Source organism: Spinacia oleracea, chromosome 1 (genome assembly GCF_020520425.1).
Source record: "Spinacia oleracea cultivar Varoflay chromosome 1, BTI_SOV_V1, whole genome shotgun sequence".
Taxonomy (NCBI): Eukaryota; Viridiplantae; Streptophyta; class Magnoliopsida; order Caryophyllales; family Amaranthaceae; genus Spinacia; species Spinacia oleracea.
The window spans coordinates 134,475,806-134,495,312 of record NC_079487.1 but is presented as its reverse complement, the minus strand read 5'-3'; the positions used below and the strand labels follow the sequence as shown (position 1 = coordinate 134,495,312).

General features: G+C 33.6%; 2 protein-coding genes across 2 annotated transcripts; both read right to left on the bottom strand.

Moving 5' to 3' along the window:
* Positions 1 to 173: 173 nt before the first annotated feature.
* Positions 174 to 3,878, bottom strand: LOC110793898 (glyceraldehyde-3-phosphate dehydrogenase, cytosolic). The gene is made up of 12 exons (XM_021998837.2): positions 3,753 to 3,878; positions 3,617 to 3,646; positions 3,387 to 3,487; positions 3,120 to 3,235; positions 2,877 to 2,976; positions 2,106 to 2,252; positions 1,915 to 1,975; positions 1,233 to 1,330; positions 993 to 1,135; positions 803 to 886; positions 582 to 671; positions 174 to 479 (listed from the first exon to the last, which is right to left on the bottom strand). The coding sequence occupies exons 1-12, from the start codon at positions 3,754 to 3,756 to the stop codon at positions 431 to 433; spliced, it is 1,023 nt and encodes a 340-aa protein (XP_021854529.2). The 5' UTR covers positions 3,757 to 3,878; the 3' UTR covers positions 174 to 430.
* Positions 3,879 to 5,570: 1,692 nt separating this feature from the next.
* Positions 5,571 to 13,176, bottom strand: LOC110793886 (putative ABC transporter C family member 15). The gene is made up of 11 exons (XM_021998823.2): positions 13,004 to 13,176; positions 11,994 to 12,865; positions 10,240 to 11,678; positions 9,488 to 9,574; positions 8,776 to 9,384; positions 8,411 to 8,575; positions 8,030 to 8,324; positions 7,052 to 7,572; positions 6,761 to 6,827; positions 6,051 to 6,290; positions 5,571 to 5,942 (listed from the first exon to the last, which is right to left on the bottom strand). The coding sequence occupies exons 2-11, from the start codon at positions 12,853 to 12,855 to the stop codon at positions 5,827 to 5,829; spliced, it is 4,401 nt and encodes a 1,466-aa protein (XP_021854515.1). The 5' UTR covers positions 12,856 to 12,865; positions 13,004 to 13,176; the 3' UTR covers positions 5,571 to 5,826.
* Between the last annotated feature and the right edge of the window lie 6,331 nt (positions 13,177 to 19,507).

Sequence of the window (19,507 nt, the reverse complement as noted above, 5' to 3'; positions counted from 1 at the left end):
ACCATACTAATTTCAAATGTTATACAAATCGTTTTAGAGAATTATGTTAGTTACATTGTCTATTTGTCTCATATGGTTCCGAACCCTTAACTTGTCATATGCGGAGTTCTCTGTAACATCTACTCAGATCCTTACTAGTTCTGTAGACAACCACAAGCTAGAGAAAGTGGACATTTAGTTAGACTATTGTGAAAAACATGCATTAAGTTCATCTTTTATAAAACTTACAGATATTGAACAAGAGTACAAGACTAACAAGCAAAAGTAAAATTTCCACATAATCAAACTAATTAACTTCATAAACTTCCATCAAAACATATACAAAATCCTCAAATTTATTCTGCATTACACTCAAAAACTCTAACAACATCAACACGAACACAAAAGATTTCCGGTCTGTTTTGCAGAAGCTAAGTTATCAGTACCGCGATCAAGCTTGGACAGAAGCCATGTACACGATCAAATCAATAACTCGGGAGCTGCAAAATACAAGCAAGATTTTCGTGTAAGTTTCAATCAAGGATACAAAAAAAACAGCAACTTTTGTTAGAGATCATAAGTAATGAGGCTTGTTTTATTACCTGTATCCCCATTCATTGTCATACCAAGAAACCAACTTAACAAAGTTCTTGTTCAAAGCAATACCCGCCTTTGCATCAAAGATACTTGACCTGTTTTTACATAAAATCCATCACAATGTTAAATTCTCGCTTAATTAGTACAGAAAAGAACATAATTTAGCAGCAAAAAACTCGAAACTGAGAGTTTGTCAGAGATTCAGAGCAATGTTAAGCAGTTATACCTACTGTCACCTAGAAAATCCGTGGACACAACATCATCTTCTGTGTAACCTAAGATACCTTTGAGGTTTCCCTCAGATTCCTCCCTGATAAATTACGCGAAGAACATGAACATATTTAGTCACAATTACAGCAACAGAAACAGAAAAAAAAAAAAAAAAAAACAACCAGAATTTGTTTTTTGATCTTTACTTGATAGCAGCTTTAATTTCATCATATGAAGCTTCCTTCTCGAGTCTAACAGTAAGATCAACAACCGAAACATCAACAGTTGGAACACGGAATGACATTCCGGTTAGCTTGCCATTCAATGATGGAAGCACCTTGCCTACAGCCTGTGAAATTATATGTAAATCAGAAATCTTTTAATACTAAAACATGGGTTTTTTGTGATAAGAATTTCGGATTTTTTTTCTTATGTTTTTATGATACCTTAGCAGCTCCAGTGCTGCTAGGAATGATGTTGAAGGAAGCAGCTCTTCCACCCCTCCAGTCTTTGCTAGATGGTCCATCAACAGTTTTCTGTGTAGCTATACATACATTCCAACAATTATGACAAAATAATTAGACGACAAATTGCAATTTAATAGAGTTTTAGTTGATTAAGCTAGGGTAACAAATGGGAACAACAGTCAACAGGCAGCAAAATGTCAGATTGTGCAGCTTTGGATGGCATTTCGCAACTTTGGGTGTTTGGTTATGAGATGTTTGGAGGACAAAAAAAGCTTTTTGGGATGAATTAGAGGTTTGACCATTTTAAAAAGCTGATGGGAGTGTTTGGTTATGAGAGGTTTGAAAGAGGGTTTTGAGATGAAAAATCTTAAGGAGCTTTTTGCATTAGAGGTTTGAAGAAGTTGGTGTAAAATGACAACTTTGTCCTAATATTTTCGAAAATTATAACTTTTACCAATCTACATCACTTTGTGCCAATGTCATTAATGATCATTTTACACATTAAACGGCTAACAACTAATTTACCAAACATTCTACATAAACAGGTAGTCAAACCAGCTAACAACTAACAGGGCTAGCTCAATTTGTAGGCTTTTCACCCGCGGTTTGCCTGACTAGTTAAGCATAAGACTATTTTCATGAGATATGTTATGAATATTACCAGTGATGGAATGGACAGTAGTCATAAGTCCTTCTACAATGCCAAATCTGTCATTGATAACCTACATTTCACAACAAAAAATCGCGATATTTGAAATTAACAGCATAAAACAAAGAAGGGTTTTAATTAACTGTATCAACAAATACAATTAGGCAACTTTTAAAGATCTTAAGAACTATTAGTGGACAAACCTTGGCTAAGGGAGCAAGGCAGTTGGTAGTGCAGCTAGCATTTGAAACAATGTCGATTTCAGGCTTGTATTCCTTCTCATTGACACCAACAACAAACATAGGTGCATCTTTGCTTGGTGCAGATATTATCACTTTCTTTGCTCCTCCCTTTATTATTCATAATAACACACACAATATATCAAGATCACAAATTGACAAAACCAAAAACTAATGCAAAAACAAATAACTATTTTGATTTTTGCTATAGAAATCCTTTTACAATATAGTCTATACACCAAAATTACAACAAGAGAAACCGCCCTAGGGCGAGGGTTTCGCCTTTTGGAAAATTACAACAATGAAACTAACAATCAAATCAAACTTGTAAAAACTAATGCAAGAACAAACAACAAATTTCATTTTAAAAAAAAGTCAAACCCCATTTGATTTTTGCAATAGAAAATCTTAGAGGTGATAAAAAATCGAGCCGGGCCGAACTGGACTTTAACACAAAAAATCATGCACAAACCTATAAATTTGGTGCGGGCCAAAAAGGCTTTTCGGGACAGGCTCGAGTATTGGTCTAAAAATGCAAATTTTGTGGTGCCCAAACTCGGACTTTTTCTAGCGGGTTTGGGTCGGACTAGCGGGCCGGGCTACAGTTGATCAAGTCTAGAAAATTCACAACAGGCGGTGGGGCCCTGGGGACGAGGGTTTCTCCTTTTGAAAAATTACAAACAACCCAAATAAACAAACATATCAAATTTGTAAATAAATAGGTGAGATTTATACCTTCAAATGGGCAGCAGCTTTGTCTTTGTCAGTGAAAACTCCAGTTGATTCAACAACGTAATCAGCTCCAGTTTCACCCCATGGAATCTCTTCTGGGTTCCTATATATAATCAAATTTATCATCAATTTCATTAAAATCACAAAAACATTTTTCGTACTTATATCTTTAAATGTTAACACGACTGTAAGACCGTCTTATACAAGAATTTGCGTGTTTAAAAAGGCCGGAAAATAAGTAATTACCTAGAGGCAAAAACAGTGACAGCCTTTTCACCAAAAAGAAGGGTGTTTGAATCTTGGACTTTCACTTCATGGTGTTTCCATTGTCCATGTACAGAATCATACTTGAACATATATGTCTGAACCAAAAAAATCCAACCAAATTCAACCAATCAAACCACATAAAAATCAAAACGTTGCATCTAATAAAAATTAAATTAGTAAAATTTGACGATCAAAATAAAAGTCAAATGTTGACTTTAATAAGAAATGGATGAAGTACATATATACCATGTAATCGGTGGAAATGAAAGGATCATTAATAGCAACAAGTTCAACATCATCTCTTTGTAGAGCAATTCTGGCTACCAATCTACCAATTCTTCCAAAACCTATTACATACAAAAACGATCTAGTTGTCACGTTACTAGTTCAATTCGTACAATGTTCCTTTCCTGAATACATGACTATTAATTCCGGACAGGAAGAATGTATTTATTAATCAATAATCATATACTTACCATTAATTCCAATCTTGATCTTGTCAGAGCCTGTTTAAAAAAAATTAACATAAAACAAAATGATCGTTATATATTCAACAAGATTTGATAGCAAAACTCTAAAATTTTCATAAAATGAACAAATTTTAAAAATTACCCATGATTTTTAATAGCAAATGTGAAGGGTATATAGAAAAAAGATGTTTAGTTAAGAGAAGGATTTGTAAGAAAATGTGATGAATTGTGAAATTTAATGGGTGTTATTTATAGGGAAATGAGGTTTAAGAGCGGTTTTAGGAAGTTGCTGGTTTGTCAAAATCAAGAGGCTAAAAAACTGTGTTTCTTGGACAAAAAGAAAATGAATTTCTTGGACAAAAAGAATATGTCTTTCTTGGACCAAAAGTTTTATTACTCCAATCCGAGTTTTTTTATTTACTTACATTACTTCATACACGATGGTTCATTTTGACCAAACTTTTGTACTCTTTTTTTTTTAATGCATAGCACACCCGGATGACTACATTCGGATCCGATTCGGATTGCACACCTTGCTTATGGTGGGTGAGTCTCCCAACAAGAGTTTCTGCATACGGCAAGGCTCGAATCCGAGACCTCCCTTAAGCGGCATCAAGCTGCTTACCACTTGAGCCAACTCTATGTTGGTGACCAAACTTTTGTACTCAGTAATATAAATATTACGGAGTACTTCCTCTGTCCCTTGATACTCGCACCGTTTTGACTTTTTACACTATTCACATAATTCACTTTTTGCACTATTCACATAATTCACTTTAACCCTATTTTATTTCCAGTAAATGAAAATAAATATTAGTATATAATATATTGTTGGTTTCATCTTAACATATATTTTCAAAATATTAATATTTTTATAAGTTTTTATAATATGTAGGTAAAGATATTGGTGATCAAAGTTGTACATTAACAAACGTGTCTAGTCAAAACGGTACGATAATTAAGGGACGGAGGGAGAAATAACTAACCCATATCGTCATTGATTGTACCTCGAGTTTATACCAGAAATTTCCATATTCCAAAACTTTGTTTTATTTTAGTAATTGATTAATGACTGAACTAGAAACCATTAATAAAAAAAACCATCTACGACTATGATGAGCCAGATGTTTTAAAAATTATACCATCTTGGGAATATATGCCAAAGGTGGAAAGTTAAAAGGTCCTCAAACAATTGGTTTCCTAGTATTCTTTCTTTTTTCAAAAGGTCTTGTGCGCATAGAGCATTAGTACTTGTCATTAGATTTTGACAACATAGTACTACTATGAATTAATCCGAATGCCACTTATTGTTCGCAATTTAGAAGGTGGATTATGGTGCACACAGAGCATGGTGCACCTTAAGAACACTAGTATATAATTAAAAGAACATATGGTTACGTGAAAAGAACTTGGATATATATTTTTTATATTTTTAATAAATAGTTAAATAATATGTTATTTTTTATAACAAAAAAATGAAACATTATATTGCATGTTCTTTTGTTTATGCACATGTGTTCTTTTGGTGCACCATGCTCACTGTGCACCATGGTCCATAGTCCAGGGAAAAAACACTCATGTTCTTTTTCTCGTAACCAGATGCTCTTTCAATTATATACTAGTGTTCTTAAGGTGCGTCATGCTCTATGTGCACCATGGTCCACCTTCTAAATTGCGGTATAGGGGATTAGATAAGAATGTTGTCCCTTTTTTTTCAGTCCATAAGCAGTGTTCAAGCAGCTTAAATTATGGGATTGAGATGACAGAAAACTTGAATTCACTACCTAGAATGGAGGTTCTTGTGGATTGATAAAACCATTTTCGACAACTATGTATCCAAAATAGAGGACGTTGTAACTTATAGAATTGGTTTATTGTAGTGCGTTTTATTTTTGGTTTGAACTCTCGTATTTACATTTGATCATAACATACATTGTAAACCTGTTACATATGTAGCATGTTCTACTCAAAGGACTAAAAAATGGGTCATAAATCAATAAATATCATCTCTACTTTTCTAAAAAAAAAATGTTCAGGGTTAAGAACTACATACATACATCATACATGTCACAAACACATTAGAACCTAAGCTACTTGCCTACTTTGCTTGCTCTTCTCCAACAACTGTAACTTGCTGAGGGATCACATTCTGGTTTAGTGGGTTGTTATAGTCGTCTTTGTCATGATTCTCTACAAAAATTTCCGTACAATGTTTTCTATATTTCATCGAAATGCTTGGATGATCTACGGAGAAATTCCTTCACCAACTTTGAGAATGCAGTTGAACCGTCTTTTAACAGTTCAGAAGGAGAGTCATACTCTGCGATCTTGCCTGCATTTTATCAGTTTGAAGAAATTGCAACTTTTCAATTGTCAATGAATGATTAAGTAATGAATTATCAAATATTTGTTAAAGGATTAAGTAAATGAATTATCTCACCTTGATCGAGAACTAACACAAGATCATTGTCAATAACAGTAGGTATCCTGTGTGCAACCGTGATTACAGTACATCCGCTTGTTTCTTCTCTGACAGTTTTCTGAATTATATTATCAGTTGCTGTATCAACAGATGCAGTAGCTTCATCTAATACTAGGATTCTTCTCCTTTGGAGAAGCACCCTTCCTAGACAAACTAACTGCCTTTGCCCTAAACTCCAGTTTTCTCCATCTTCAGCAACTGACACAATCAAACAAACAATTTCATGAGAAAGAAGTGAAATGTTCCTGGATACTTCACAGTTCACAATATAAATTAAATACCCCCTCAGTTCATTTCTTATCTTTTCCAGTTAGACTTGATCAAATCGCGGGCCATGCCTCGGGAATTCTGCCCATTATGCCGGGTCGGGCCAAACTGCGGGTCAGTTTTTTTGTCCAAACCCCAGTATTTTGGTCCGAAACAAGCGGGGTTTTTGGGTCATTTCGGGCCCGTCCATATTTATAACTAAAATTGCAATTTTGAATGGTCCAAAACCCACACAAAAAAATAAAAATCGGACCGGGCCAAATTACTAAAGTTGCAATTTTGAGTTGCCCAAAACCCACCCAGAAGTTTGAAATTTTCGGGCCGGGAACGGGCCTAAATTTTGCCCAACCCGCTATTTTTCAGGCCGGGAACAGGATAGATCATCAGCAAAGTTATATTACCAGGGGCATCAAGAAGCCTCGCGTCCTGCCTTATAACGCTAGCAAGGCCATGGCACTTGTTGAGTACCTGCACAAGTTGGAAACATACAGGTTAAGGCGTCAATCTTTTCACCTGAAAAACGCGTATTTTTATCAGATGGTGTCTGACATTCTAAATTTATCTGAGCTTATTACAGTTGTGAACTGAACTTGGGTAACTCTTATCTGAACTTAAGCAAACTTATTTTCTTAAGACGAAAAGAACTAGCTAGCCAGTGACTCAAATGAGTGTTATGTCAGACAGTTATGTACCTCCCAAATCTCTTGATCAGAATGTTCTTCGAGTGGATCAAGATTAAACCTCACATTTCCTTGAAAAAGAGTAGGATCTTGAGGTATAATACTTAGCCTAGATCTCAAATCTTTCAATCCCAACATACAAACATCAACTCCATCAATGAGAATACGACCCTGTGAAGGCTCAACCACCCGAAAAAGTGCTTGTATCAGAGTTGATTTCCCACTTCCAGTTCTTCCAACAACTCCAACTTTCATCTTAGCAGGTATAGTGCTGGTGATCCCTTTTAGCACCATGGGTAAATCAGGGGAATACCGAACATGCAGATTCTCGAACTGAATAAAACCTTCAGTAGGCCAATCTGATTCAGGCCTGCAGTGTTCTATAACAGATGGTGCTTCACTTGGTAGCCTTGCAAACTCAAGAATCCTTTCGACTGATATCATTTTGTTCTCCACATTACACAAGTTCCATATTATCCAAGCTTGTAACACATTCATGTTTAGCCCGTATGTGACTGCTAGGCCCGACATGCCTAGAATCAGAAAATACAGACAAAATTAATTAGCTAGAATTGGAGCATTAGAAACATACAAACAATTCCACCCTTTTGTGGGTTTGAAGAAATTTAACTGTTCGATTTATTTTGACTTATTTCAGATAAAATAAGTTCAGATAAGTTCAGATAAATTCAGATAAGTTCTGAAAAAATAAGTTTCCACCTTTAAAAATAACTAAAATGATGTACTTCATCAATGGAGCATTAGAAACATACAAACAATTCCACACTTTTGTGGGTTTGAAGAAACTTAACTGTTCGACTTATTTGTTTTATTTCAGATAAGTTCACGATAAAATAGTTTTTTTCTGACATTTTTACACACAAATAAGTTTATTTCAGATAAAATAAATTTTTTTAAGATAAAATAAGTTCATATAAGTTCATATAATATAAGGTTAGTCAAAATAAGTCGAATAGAATGGAGTCTTACTTGGATCAATGGCTGACCTTGGCAACATCACTAAGATGACTAGTACGACGAAGAAGACAACATTGAACAAAAAGTTTATCCTCACAGAAAGCCATTCCATTGCAGCAATATTATGGAAGGTAACTCTTGAATAATCATTCACCAAACTCAGAATTTTCTCATAAAAACGGCCCTCTTGATTGAAGCACCTGATAGTTGGAGAACCCACCATACTTTCTGAGAAATGGTGGAGAATTGGAGCTTTTCGAATCCCAACCATCCTGGCAAGCTCCCTTGCAGTTGTTATATAATATGCCTGCAACAGATTGGAGATATCATCAGCTTCCATATAATGTTATAAAGTATAAACCTTTGAAATGCAAATTCACATTGTTTGCTCACCTGATACCAACAGGAAATGGCAATGACAGCAACAAATATAAGAATAATTTGCCATGCAACACGAGACATGAGGAAAATTATGCTGAGGAGCTGAATTAGAGCAAATACTAGTCCAGCTAATCTGTAAGGGATGTCCATGTCCACTGTACTTTGATCTGTAGAAGACTGCAAGGGAGAAGATACCAAAATAATTAAGGACAGTCAAAAAAATACATAAGAACTTCTAATACTATTAAGGCTTTGTTCTGTTAACCTTACTTGCACTTATTTCAGGAAAAGTAAGTTCAGATAAGATAAGTTCAGGAAAAATAAGTGAAAATCAGGTGAATATAACGCTTCCTAACTAGTTTGAATTGGTCCATTACCCTGCTGAGTATTCGACTGGTTGGTGTGAAGTCGAAAAAGGATATAGGAGCACGGAAAACAGATTTGATCATACTGAGGAACATCTGCTGAGCAGTCTCAATGGCTATAGTTGAAAGAAATATAGTCCTCCCTAAAATAAACACACAACTTCCACCAGAAAGAAGAACAAAAACTGTCATCAGACGTTTATGGCTAACTCGATCTTCTTCCTCTGTTGCCCAAGCAAGCCAGTAACTGCTGCCTATTTGCAGTCCCTGAAAAAGAATCTGACATAGCAGGATAACAGGAACTAAGGCTCCTCTGTATGCAGCAGTAATGAAAGTTGAGTAAACATTCCAATTCACTCTCCCTCTTATAGCTTCTTCATCATTAGTTTTTGCTAACTTGTCATATTGAATTGAGCATGAAGAATTTTCTTCTATAAGGTCTTGAGAAACTGATGAAGATGATGATTTTGCAGTTGAGTTTTGGTTACATTCACTGTCATTTGTGTCAACTTGTTCTAGTGATTTTTGGTGTGCATCCATTTGTCTGACGAGTTCACCTTCTGAATCTCTAATCAAATCTTCATATCTTCCTGACTGAATAATTCTTCCATCTTTCATCACCTGTGGAAATTATGTAGTAAAGCACACCTGAGTTTTCAATAAAAAAAAAAATTAAAAAAAGTTGATTCATCAAAGAATTGACTGATATGGCAATAACAGTTACCAGAACAACATCTGCTGCACCCAAGAATTCCAGCTGATGAGTAATGTATACTACAGTTTTCTCAGACAACATTTGCATAAGAGCCTTCTGCATATGACAGTAGAAATAGCCGAAAAAACAAAATCAGTAAATATGTAAACAGATTTGGTACTAATTAGACTATGTTTGATAGGGCGTAAAACATTTTCTGGGAAAACATTTTTCCTCTATTTTCAACTATATTATTTGGTTTGCAAAGGAGTGTAAAACCACCTCTATTTTCAACTTTACATTGTTTGGTTTGCAAAGGAGTGTAAAACCACCTCTATTTTCAACTTTACATTGTCTGATTTGCAAAGGAGTGTAAAACAATTTTCCTCTATTTTCAACTTTACATTGTTTGGTTTGCAAAGGAGTGTAATTTTTTTTCCCTAGGAGTAAAATTGATCTCGCAATGATGGAAACCCATTTTCCTTCCTTTTCCTTATCTCTCTTGTACACTCCTCTCACTACGTGCTTACTTTCCCTTTCATTTTCCCTTTGTTTCATCATTTTTCTTACATGAAACCAAACAATGGCAAACTAATTTTGGAATTGTGTTTTCCATGAAAATCATTTTACAGTGAAAATGTTTTACACCCAATCAAACGGAACCTAAATAACTCGAGAGTTACATTAATAAATCAGTCTTTTGATTGCAAGGTTCCAATAAGTTCAGATAAGTTCAGGTCAAATAAGTTGAATAGAAAAGAAAGTTGTATTATATTACTTGCCTTGAAGAGGTGTGCACCAGTGAGAGCATCAACAGCACTGAATGGATCATCAAGGAAATAGACATCAGCATCACTGTAAATCGCCCTAGCAAGCTGAATTCTCTGTTTCTGACCTCCACTTAAATTAATACCTCTTTCTCCTACAACACACATATCAGCATCAGTCCACATCTGAAGATCTTTATTCAAAGCACATGCTTCCAGAACCTCTTCATAAAATCCTTTGTTCATCTCCTTCCCAAACAATACATTATCCCTTACTGTACCAGTTTGTATCCAAGAATTCTGTGGAACATATGCTTTTGTTCCATACACCTTAATCTCCCTACCCAAAATTCTTGGAATTTCTCCAAGTATGCTACAAAGTAAACTCGATTTACCTGAACCAACTGACCCACAAACAGCAATCTTACAACCCTTATCTATTTTCAACCGTTCACTAATCTTGATTGTAGGTTTCCTTGCATAGTGATTGTTAATATCCCAAGCATATTCACCACTCTCAATATCAAGTGCAAGACTAGATGCTCTAAATTTACGGTATGCTAACAACTTCATTTGATGATCTTCATCTCTTAAGAAGCTCTCAAGTCGAGCAACTGAGACTCTCGTCTGTGCTATCATTGATATCAGCTCAGGCAGGTTATAAATAGGCTCTTGTAAAATCCTGAATGTTGCTAAAGCAGATAGAACAGTTCCTGAAGTTAATGGTGTCTTTACCAAAATGCAGACACTGAAAGTAACCACTGAAACCAATGTTGGTGATGCCCAAAACAAAAAGGCAACAGCAGAAGAAGTGTACAGATACTTACTCAACCAAACTTTCTCAGTTTCTCTCAGTTTCAAGATCTTTTCCATAAAAGAAGATTCCCAAGAATGAAGTTTAAGGACTCTCATGCTCTTTAGAGTCTCCATTGTAGCTTTGATTCTCGAGTCTTTAGCTTCCATAATCTTCGAATGAAGCATCTCTTGCTTACTAGCCAATGGAGTGTTGCAAATCATAACGAAGATGGTGGAAGAAAGAGCAGCAATTGCAGGTGCAGCACCAAGATTTATATAAAGGATAACAAGTGCAAGGGAAACCTGCAATGGAAGTAGCCAAATTCGATGAATGTATAAGAAGAAGTCACCGATTCTTTCAGCATCGACATTAATCAAGTTGATGATCTTCCCATTTCCTTGCCCAACAGCAAAAATTTTGATGTTGAGAGACCTTTTGTATACCAATGCAATGGTAGCTGCTCTGACACGAATACCAATACAAGAAGCACCAAAGTACCATTGCCTTTGTGATATTGACTCAATGCATTTGCCAATGAAGAAAATTACAGGAAGAGTCAAGCCTTCATGGTAGTTAGTGTTATCAGACTTTGTTGAAAGATAATCAACAAAGTGGGTGATTAGCAGAGGACCCATATATGAAGCAATGGTATTAGCCCCTGCATAACAGTTTAAGGACAGTCTAAAAAACAGAACAGCGCGAAAATAGAGCAATAACAACATACTAACTCCGTTTCTTAAAATTCTTTACGGTTACTATTTGCACGGACTCCAATGCAATATTTAACCACTAATATAAAAAGTTGATATTTTGAAAATACATACCAAGACCAATCTAATAAGACGTTACATGTAATGTTTTGATGTATATAATGGTGAGAATTTATGGTCAAATTTTTCATACTTTAGACACATTTTTCAAAGCGTAAAGAACTTTCATAAACGGAAGGTAGTAGCAGAGAAGCATAAATTACCAGCAAAGAAGGCATTGGTGAGTAATGATTTCCACATGCTGTTGCATATAGCATTTGGCAAGGAGTATCCATTGATCTTCTGCTTTCGAAGCGATTCTTCCAATACAGATGAGGCATTTTCTGCAGTTTCTGACTGAGGTACTGATGGTATATCAGCTAATACAAGCTGCTGAATCCTACCAAGTCTAAAAAGTGGATTAAGCCATGAAAACGCTATTTTACTCCAGAAACCACTGTTTCTGAAATCAGATAACTCTTTAGTACTACTCTCTTGTTCAGGAGGAAGTAATGGTTGCTCGAGTTCATGTTCATAACTACAACCATAAACCCCATTGAAGCATAAGAAAAGTGATAATGGAAAACCCAAGAAATCAACAAATTCGGCTTTTGGGATGTTCAAATCTATGGATGTTAAATGAGTTATAATGTAATATGTTACCAAAACCATATAGAACAACATAGAGTACACCCACCATATAATAAGAACCAAAGGCCATTTCTTGTGTTCTTTAAGGATTCTTTCTCTGGAATAAACAAGGATTAAGGTTGACAAAACCCATGTAAAAGCAGTTGAAATTGAACTATATGAGACAGTTTTATGGCACCAAAATGACTCATATAGACAATAACACAAATAGGTTGTGGACATTATTACACTAGTGTACAAACTCGAATTCCTACCATAATTTCTTAACAATTTTGCTGGTTTTCCTACAACATTATCTTCCCTCCTGATAAACCTTTGGGAAACATCGACAAAAACCCATAACAAAAACAATGTACAGAACACTACATTAGCTACCTCAAGAACAACCTCCATTGATAAAAACTCTAAAACCTCATGAAAGTCAAAAGGACTCATATTTAGAAACCTGCAAAAAAGCCATTGCAAAAATTTGAAATCAGGGTCTATATTTGGAACTAACAAAAAAAACCCAGTTCAGATTACAATGCTAAAATTCATGTTATTATATAGGAATTGAAAATTATAGTAATTATGTTATGATTACCTGACTAATTCAGAAATGAACTTGGGAATTTGGGTCGGTTTCAAAGGTTATGGGAGGAGAATTTTTCAGTAGCACGTGGCTTATGCACAGTAGTGAACAAACTCACAAAGTGTTTCTGTGCTTTACACAGGGTGGCTTGTGTTTTGGCATTGTGCCTTTTTCTGATTCATTCAACACCTAATTCTATAAATAAAATTTCATCCTACAAAAATATTTTGTCTTTTTTAACCTTTTCTTTTTCTAGTATATGTGGAAAGATGTTCATGGTCTAGCCGGTTATACTTTGTAAGGTACAAGTCGTTGTTCCATACATATGATTGTTCGGGATGTATTACGGGGTAGATAATTACCATGCATGTATACGTGACAAGAATATAAATTTATGTATTCAGAAATCCGATCTTTTGTCCTATAATTAAGGAATTGGAACATTGCATGATTTCAATTATTCATTACATATTATTGTACATTTAACATTTGTATTTGTTATTTTATTGGAAAATACACAATTTAATGCTGGAAACGATAAACAACATTTTTTTTTTTAATATTCAACTCATTCTTTAAACTAATAAAAACATGAACACGAGCTTAGGATAAGTGTATCATTTAAAATGATTTATAAGGATATTTTAGAAAAGAATTGAAATGAGAAGATCATTTCAAAACCGTAAAAAAGAAAATGAAAAAAACATTATGAGACGGGATTAATTCGAATAAAATTTATTTTTATAAAAGGATGTTAATTTGGGTAAGATGGAAACAAAAAGGGGATGGACCATAATTCTGAAACATATTGTAAGAATGGAGTACTATTTTTTGTCTTTCTGGTTCTTTCTCTCCGTGACTAACCATGTGTGGTGTTCTTACGTATTTACGTGTGACCGTCGTACATGTCTTCATTTTGGTGACATTGTTTAAACCTTTGGACTATGGTCTATGGTCTATGGAGTGGATATAGATACTTTGTAGATTTTTAGACGTCGGCTATTTATGTCGACGATGTCATGGGGTTAATAACATAATATCATGTACTCCCTCCGTTTCTTTTTTATCTTCATGTTTGGAGTTTTGGGTAGAAATTAAGAAATTGGAATCTTTTAATGATTGAGTGTAAGAGTAATGATTGGGTGTAAGAGAAAATAATATATAAATGAAGAAAGTAATAAAGAAATGAAGGAGAGAGAAGATATTTTTATGAAAGTAATAAAAAATCATAAAAGTGGGGTTGGGTAGGTGAATAAGGAAATGTGAATGAATTAAATAAGAGATGGTGGGGAAATTTATGGTAAAAAGTCATGTCCCAAAATAGAAACAGGAAGATCAAATAGAAACGACATTTATAGAAACAGAAATATCAAAAAGAAATGGAGGGAGTACGATTTTGAGTTTTAATTTCATTTACATAACTTCTTATTTTAGGCCATGTTCGATATCATTATCAGTTTTCAATTTTTGATTTTACGATATACAAAGTCATAGGTTATATAATAGCTAGTCATGCTAATTTTGAAAACTACTTTTTGTGATTTCATATAATTCGTATATATTTTTTTTTGTTTTCTGGAAAAAAAAACTGAAAACTGGAAATAAAAGGTGAATATCGATCGAGACTTTTTAGTTATTTATGACTTTTCGAAACCAAAATGATCATCAAATTCCGAGAAAGTAGAGTAATTGAAGATTTAGAATGAAACGGATGTAGATACGGACAATGATAGAGTGACTCTAAGGGTTGGTAACCCTTTCAATATTGAAATTTGATTGGTTACAAATGCATTGAAACTTTACATACAACACTTTCTCTCTCCAATTAATTATGTTTATAATATTATTTTATGTTAAATGTATTTTAGGGGTTGCCAACCCTTAGGATCAACCAAACATTTTTTGAAATAATACAATAATCTTATTTTTTTATTGATAACCCAAAAAGTATCAACAAAATTACATATATCATCAGTTACACCAAACTAACTTTTTACAAATTCTTGTAAAACATCGGCTGATAGTTAATAATTTTCAAACTATATATCAAGTCATTTATCTCTTATCCCATTCTCACGCTACTGAGCATTATAAAGCAGTTAATTAAGTGTTGGACGACATGATAAATCATGAGTCAAATACGCCTGAATTAACTTTTATTAGTGGTTTTTTTAAGCATTTTTGTAATGGGAGTTGGCCATATACAATACTTAAAGAATGTTTAATGTTCATATACAATACTTAATTATATTATTAGATCTACACCTTTATAAACTAATACTTATAGTATTTAATCGTATTAATTAATATATTTTGTTTGTTAATTAATGGAGAGTTGTTGAACTAGTCTAGTAGTCTCTTTCAATTGATTTGTGTCATACGTAAAGCTTCATTTAAAAACAACTAAAGTGTAAAAGACAAACATATACTCGTAGTGTATTAGCTAGTTTTGTTTTAGATAAAAAGCATGGTTATCTAGCTAGTTTAGTCACATTAATAATACGAAGTGGAGTAGTATTTTTATTATTTAAGTCATTGATTTTATTTTATTTTTAAAAAAAATTGATCATTGACTCGATTATTAGTTTCTATGCCTTCATTGTGAATATACTCAAACTTTGATCATTTAAATTTTCCCATAACACTCCGTATATAAATGTTACTACATGCATATAATTAAATTTGTCTCAATTATTAAAGTTATGCGTTATAAATGTGAAAGCAGCTAATCCTTATACTTCGTATCAGATTGTCAGACCATTTGTTAACTGTCAGATCATGCTCATAAACATACATGTCAGTTGGATAAGTGGTGGGTAACGTGGTCAATAGTATATTAACCGCTAAACAATATTTTGTAAGAATTTGTAATTCGAAAACTACATAAAACCATTAAAATCAGAGGAAACTAATATTATAAATTATTATAAAAGACCGTCTGACAGTTAAAATTAATTGTCACATTGTATGATATGTCACCCTACTCTTACTTAGATAACATCTACGAAGTATTTAAGCATGATCTGACAATTAAGTAGCTGTCAAACGGCTTGACAGGTGACGGGCGGAATTTATATTTGGTGTGATCCGTTTTGTGTGGATAAAGTAAGTATCTAAGCTTAGGTACTCCGTACCAAATTGCAAAGTAGTGGAATGTTGGTTGGTTGAAAGAGAATAATATATGAGGGTACCTTGTCTTCAATTTGAGGTCCACCATTTTATTTGTTTCTAGTTTCTGACGACATATGAATCAAATCATACTTAACTTGATCCAACCTAAAGTTCATGTTCATGCATCGTCAATAGTCTTATCAACTCAATTATAGAAGCCTTCTTTGTTACAATATCTCCTTATTTGATCACCACTTGTCACCTCTACATTAACATTTACCTCGTAGAACTACTTCTTTCGTTTTCTTTTAATGGTAACGTAGTTTAAAGAGTACATCACTTTTCTAGTATAGGAGATAGATCAAAAGATGGATCAATAATACTTTACTTACAACTTATAAAAAAAATTAAATCGAAAATGATAAAGGTCGCAACATGCGACCTTTAAGGCGTGTCACAATGATGACATGGCATGCTTATGTGTCATGATTTAAATTGGAAACTAAAATATTTAACTTATATAATCTATTATACATGTTACAAAAAAGGTAGAAAAATCTTAATATTCTGATTTGTTTCCTTCTTTATATCGATAATCTCATTTACATATTTTCATAGTAAAAATATTGAATTGGTAGTAAAAATATTCTGATGACGTATAGCCTACGTGGCGCCTAAATGTGCCAATTAAACTGCGACACGTTGGATTGGTTTAGATAAGTCTAATTTAGCAAAAGTAAATTTTTCAGACAATTTACACACACAAACAAATCTTTTCAGCATACATAAATGCAGTTAAATTTAATTAAGTTTGGTTAAATTTTTCAGTCACATTCAATTGAACCAACTGAATCTTAGTTGAGTTATGTCCTCTAACCAAACCAAAGATTTTTCAACCAATCATCACTAACCATTCTCTCACTCATTTTCTCTTTATTTTGCAACTTTTACTTTTCTTCTTAGTAAAAGGATGAAAACAACCTTAAGAGTCAATATTGATGAGTGGTGAAGCAGCTTCCTAGAGAGCACGTGTTGGGTAAATGTAGGCGTGTGCATGCTCAAAGCTTACCTACTGTTCACGTGTGCTCATCACGTGCTTTTTTTTACGGGTCTTAGGACGTGTTTGGCATTCACAAATTACTTGACCCGGCAAGTTTTAATTTTAGCACTCTTTTGATTTTTGAAAGGCTATTATTCTACTAGGGTTCTTAATAACAAATATTCTAATTTCAAGAAGTAGAAAAGAATTAAATTTGTTACTCCCTAGTACTAGGTAAACAAATTAGTGTCATGTTTCCCTTCTCTTCCTTTATATATACCAGTCTGAGTTTTATTCTTCTTTTATTTTGTGTTTTCCACATTCGAAGAATCAAACAAATAAAAATGATAATAAAGCGTTTATTTCTATGGAAAATTATGTACTATTTTAAAGATAAATTATTATGTAGTTGAAAGTATTTTCTCCGAATATCACAATATTAAAAACTTAAAAAAATAATGATATAATGATATAACGATATGTTTCCTTTTATGGAGTAACTATTTTCCTCCTCATCCTATAAAATGCTCATTTCAATATAGGGGCGAACCTATATAGGTCTCGAGTGGTCCAAAGGGGCCCCTATTATTTTTTTTGAAAGAAACTGTAAAATTGATATTGATAATTAGTTGCACTTGAAATATTTAAGTTATGTTGGATTAACTTACATTAATGACAATGAAATATACTTGTAGCATAATGGTTGCTTAAATACTATGCTACACAAGGAATCTGGGTTCGAATCCTCTTAAATATACATGTCCTTCGTTGATCATCTAAATTATTCATGTTTACTTTTTCTCCTTTTCCTTTTACAAGTCGTTTTTCCGTCATCCCTTTTTTTTCCCCTATAATGGTTCATGAATTTGCTTTTACAAAAAAATAAAAATAGTATTGTTATTTTTTCTTCAAAAAGGTTTTGCAATTTCCATAACATATACTTCTTGTATTTTTATAGTTGCATGTTTCTTAGACGCAGAGGCTTAATTAATTCCTTCGTATATAATAGCATAATTTTGAATAAAGCGTTAAGAATGATGTTCCTTTTTCTTATTAGTGTTTTTGTGTGCTATTTGTTTAGCGGCAATTCTTGCAATAAAGTAAATCTCTTTCAAATTATGGATAAACTCGTTTTTTTTCATTTTAAATTGAAATTGCGCCAAATTATTGTTGTAATTTGAACTAAGTGTTGATTTTATTGTTATGAAAAACCAAAGTTAAAGATCATAAATCCTCCAGCGTGTTTTATTATAATATTTTTAATATTTCGACTACTTACCTCTCAAGTTTAATCCCCCTAAAAAGAGGTACCCTAAATCGGAACCTGTTACAACAGGTTCCGATTCTCATTATCAGGAACCTGTTGTAACATGTTCCGGTTCCGGTTCTCATTTTCAGGAACATGTTGCAACAGGTTCCGATTCTGGTTCCTGAAACTTTCACAGGGTACCTGTTGTGCTAACCCTAAGTATGAAGGAACATAGTGGACACCATAAACCTCTAGAAGAAAACCTAGAAGGTTCCTTTAGAAACTTCATAAAGAATTTGGGAAAGATACATATAGGAGATCCTTGTGCATACTTTGTGGATGTAATTAAGTAGAACTGTCTAGAGCTAGGAAAGTACGTTTCAGGTCAAAGTCATGATGACTATAAATAGGGCATGAGGTTCAATTGAGAAAATCATCTAAGAAAACACATTTGTACTCTCTTGTTGGCAATCAAACTATGCTAATCATACTTCCAAGTTATCCTCTTCCTTGCGATTTGATTATGTTGTTGCAAATAAAAACAATCCATAAACTTATAGAGACGCAATTATTATGGTGTTGCAAATAAAACAATCCATAAACTTATAGAGACGCAATTATTATGTTGTTGCAAATAAAACAATCCATAAACTACTCTCATGCGATTTTGCCCTATCCCATTTTAGCAAAAATGAAATTGTACGATGTCTCTAGATTAGCAAAGGTTCAAGGTCTGTTTGCACTCACGAACCACAGATGGAGATGATTATAACATTGTTCTCATGAGTGGTTTTACAGAAGATGATATTTATGAATTTGTGTATTGAAACTAGAGACGCAAGCATTGTTTAAATGAGTACGGCCGAAAAACAAAATAGAAAATGAGTTATTTTGAAAGAGAATCAAAGAGAGAGTTAAGAAAAATATCAATTTGTAACGGTCAGGTAATCTCGCTAATAACAAAATTACTTTATCCTTTCCATGAATCCCAAATAGCCCAAAATACCATCGAATATTTTTATGATCAATTCGTTCTTCCAGAGTTTTCTCATTCGTTGTTTTTCCTCCTTCGTGAGCAAGATAAAGGAACAACGTACATATTGAGCAATGTCTACTA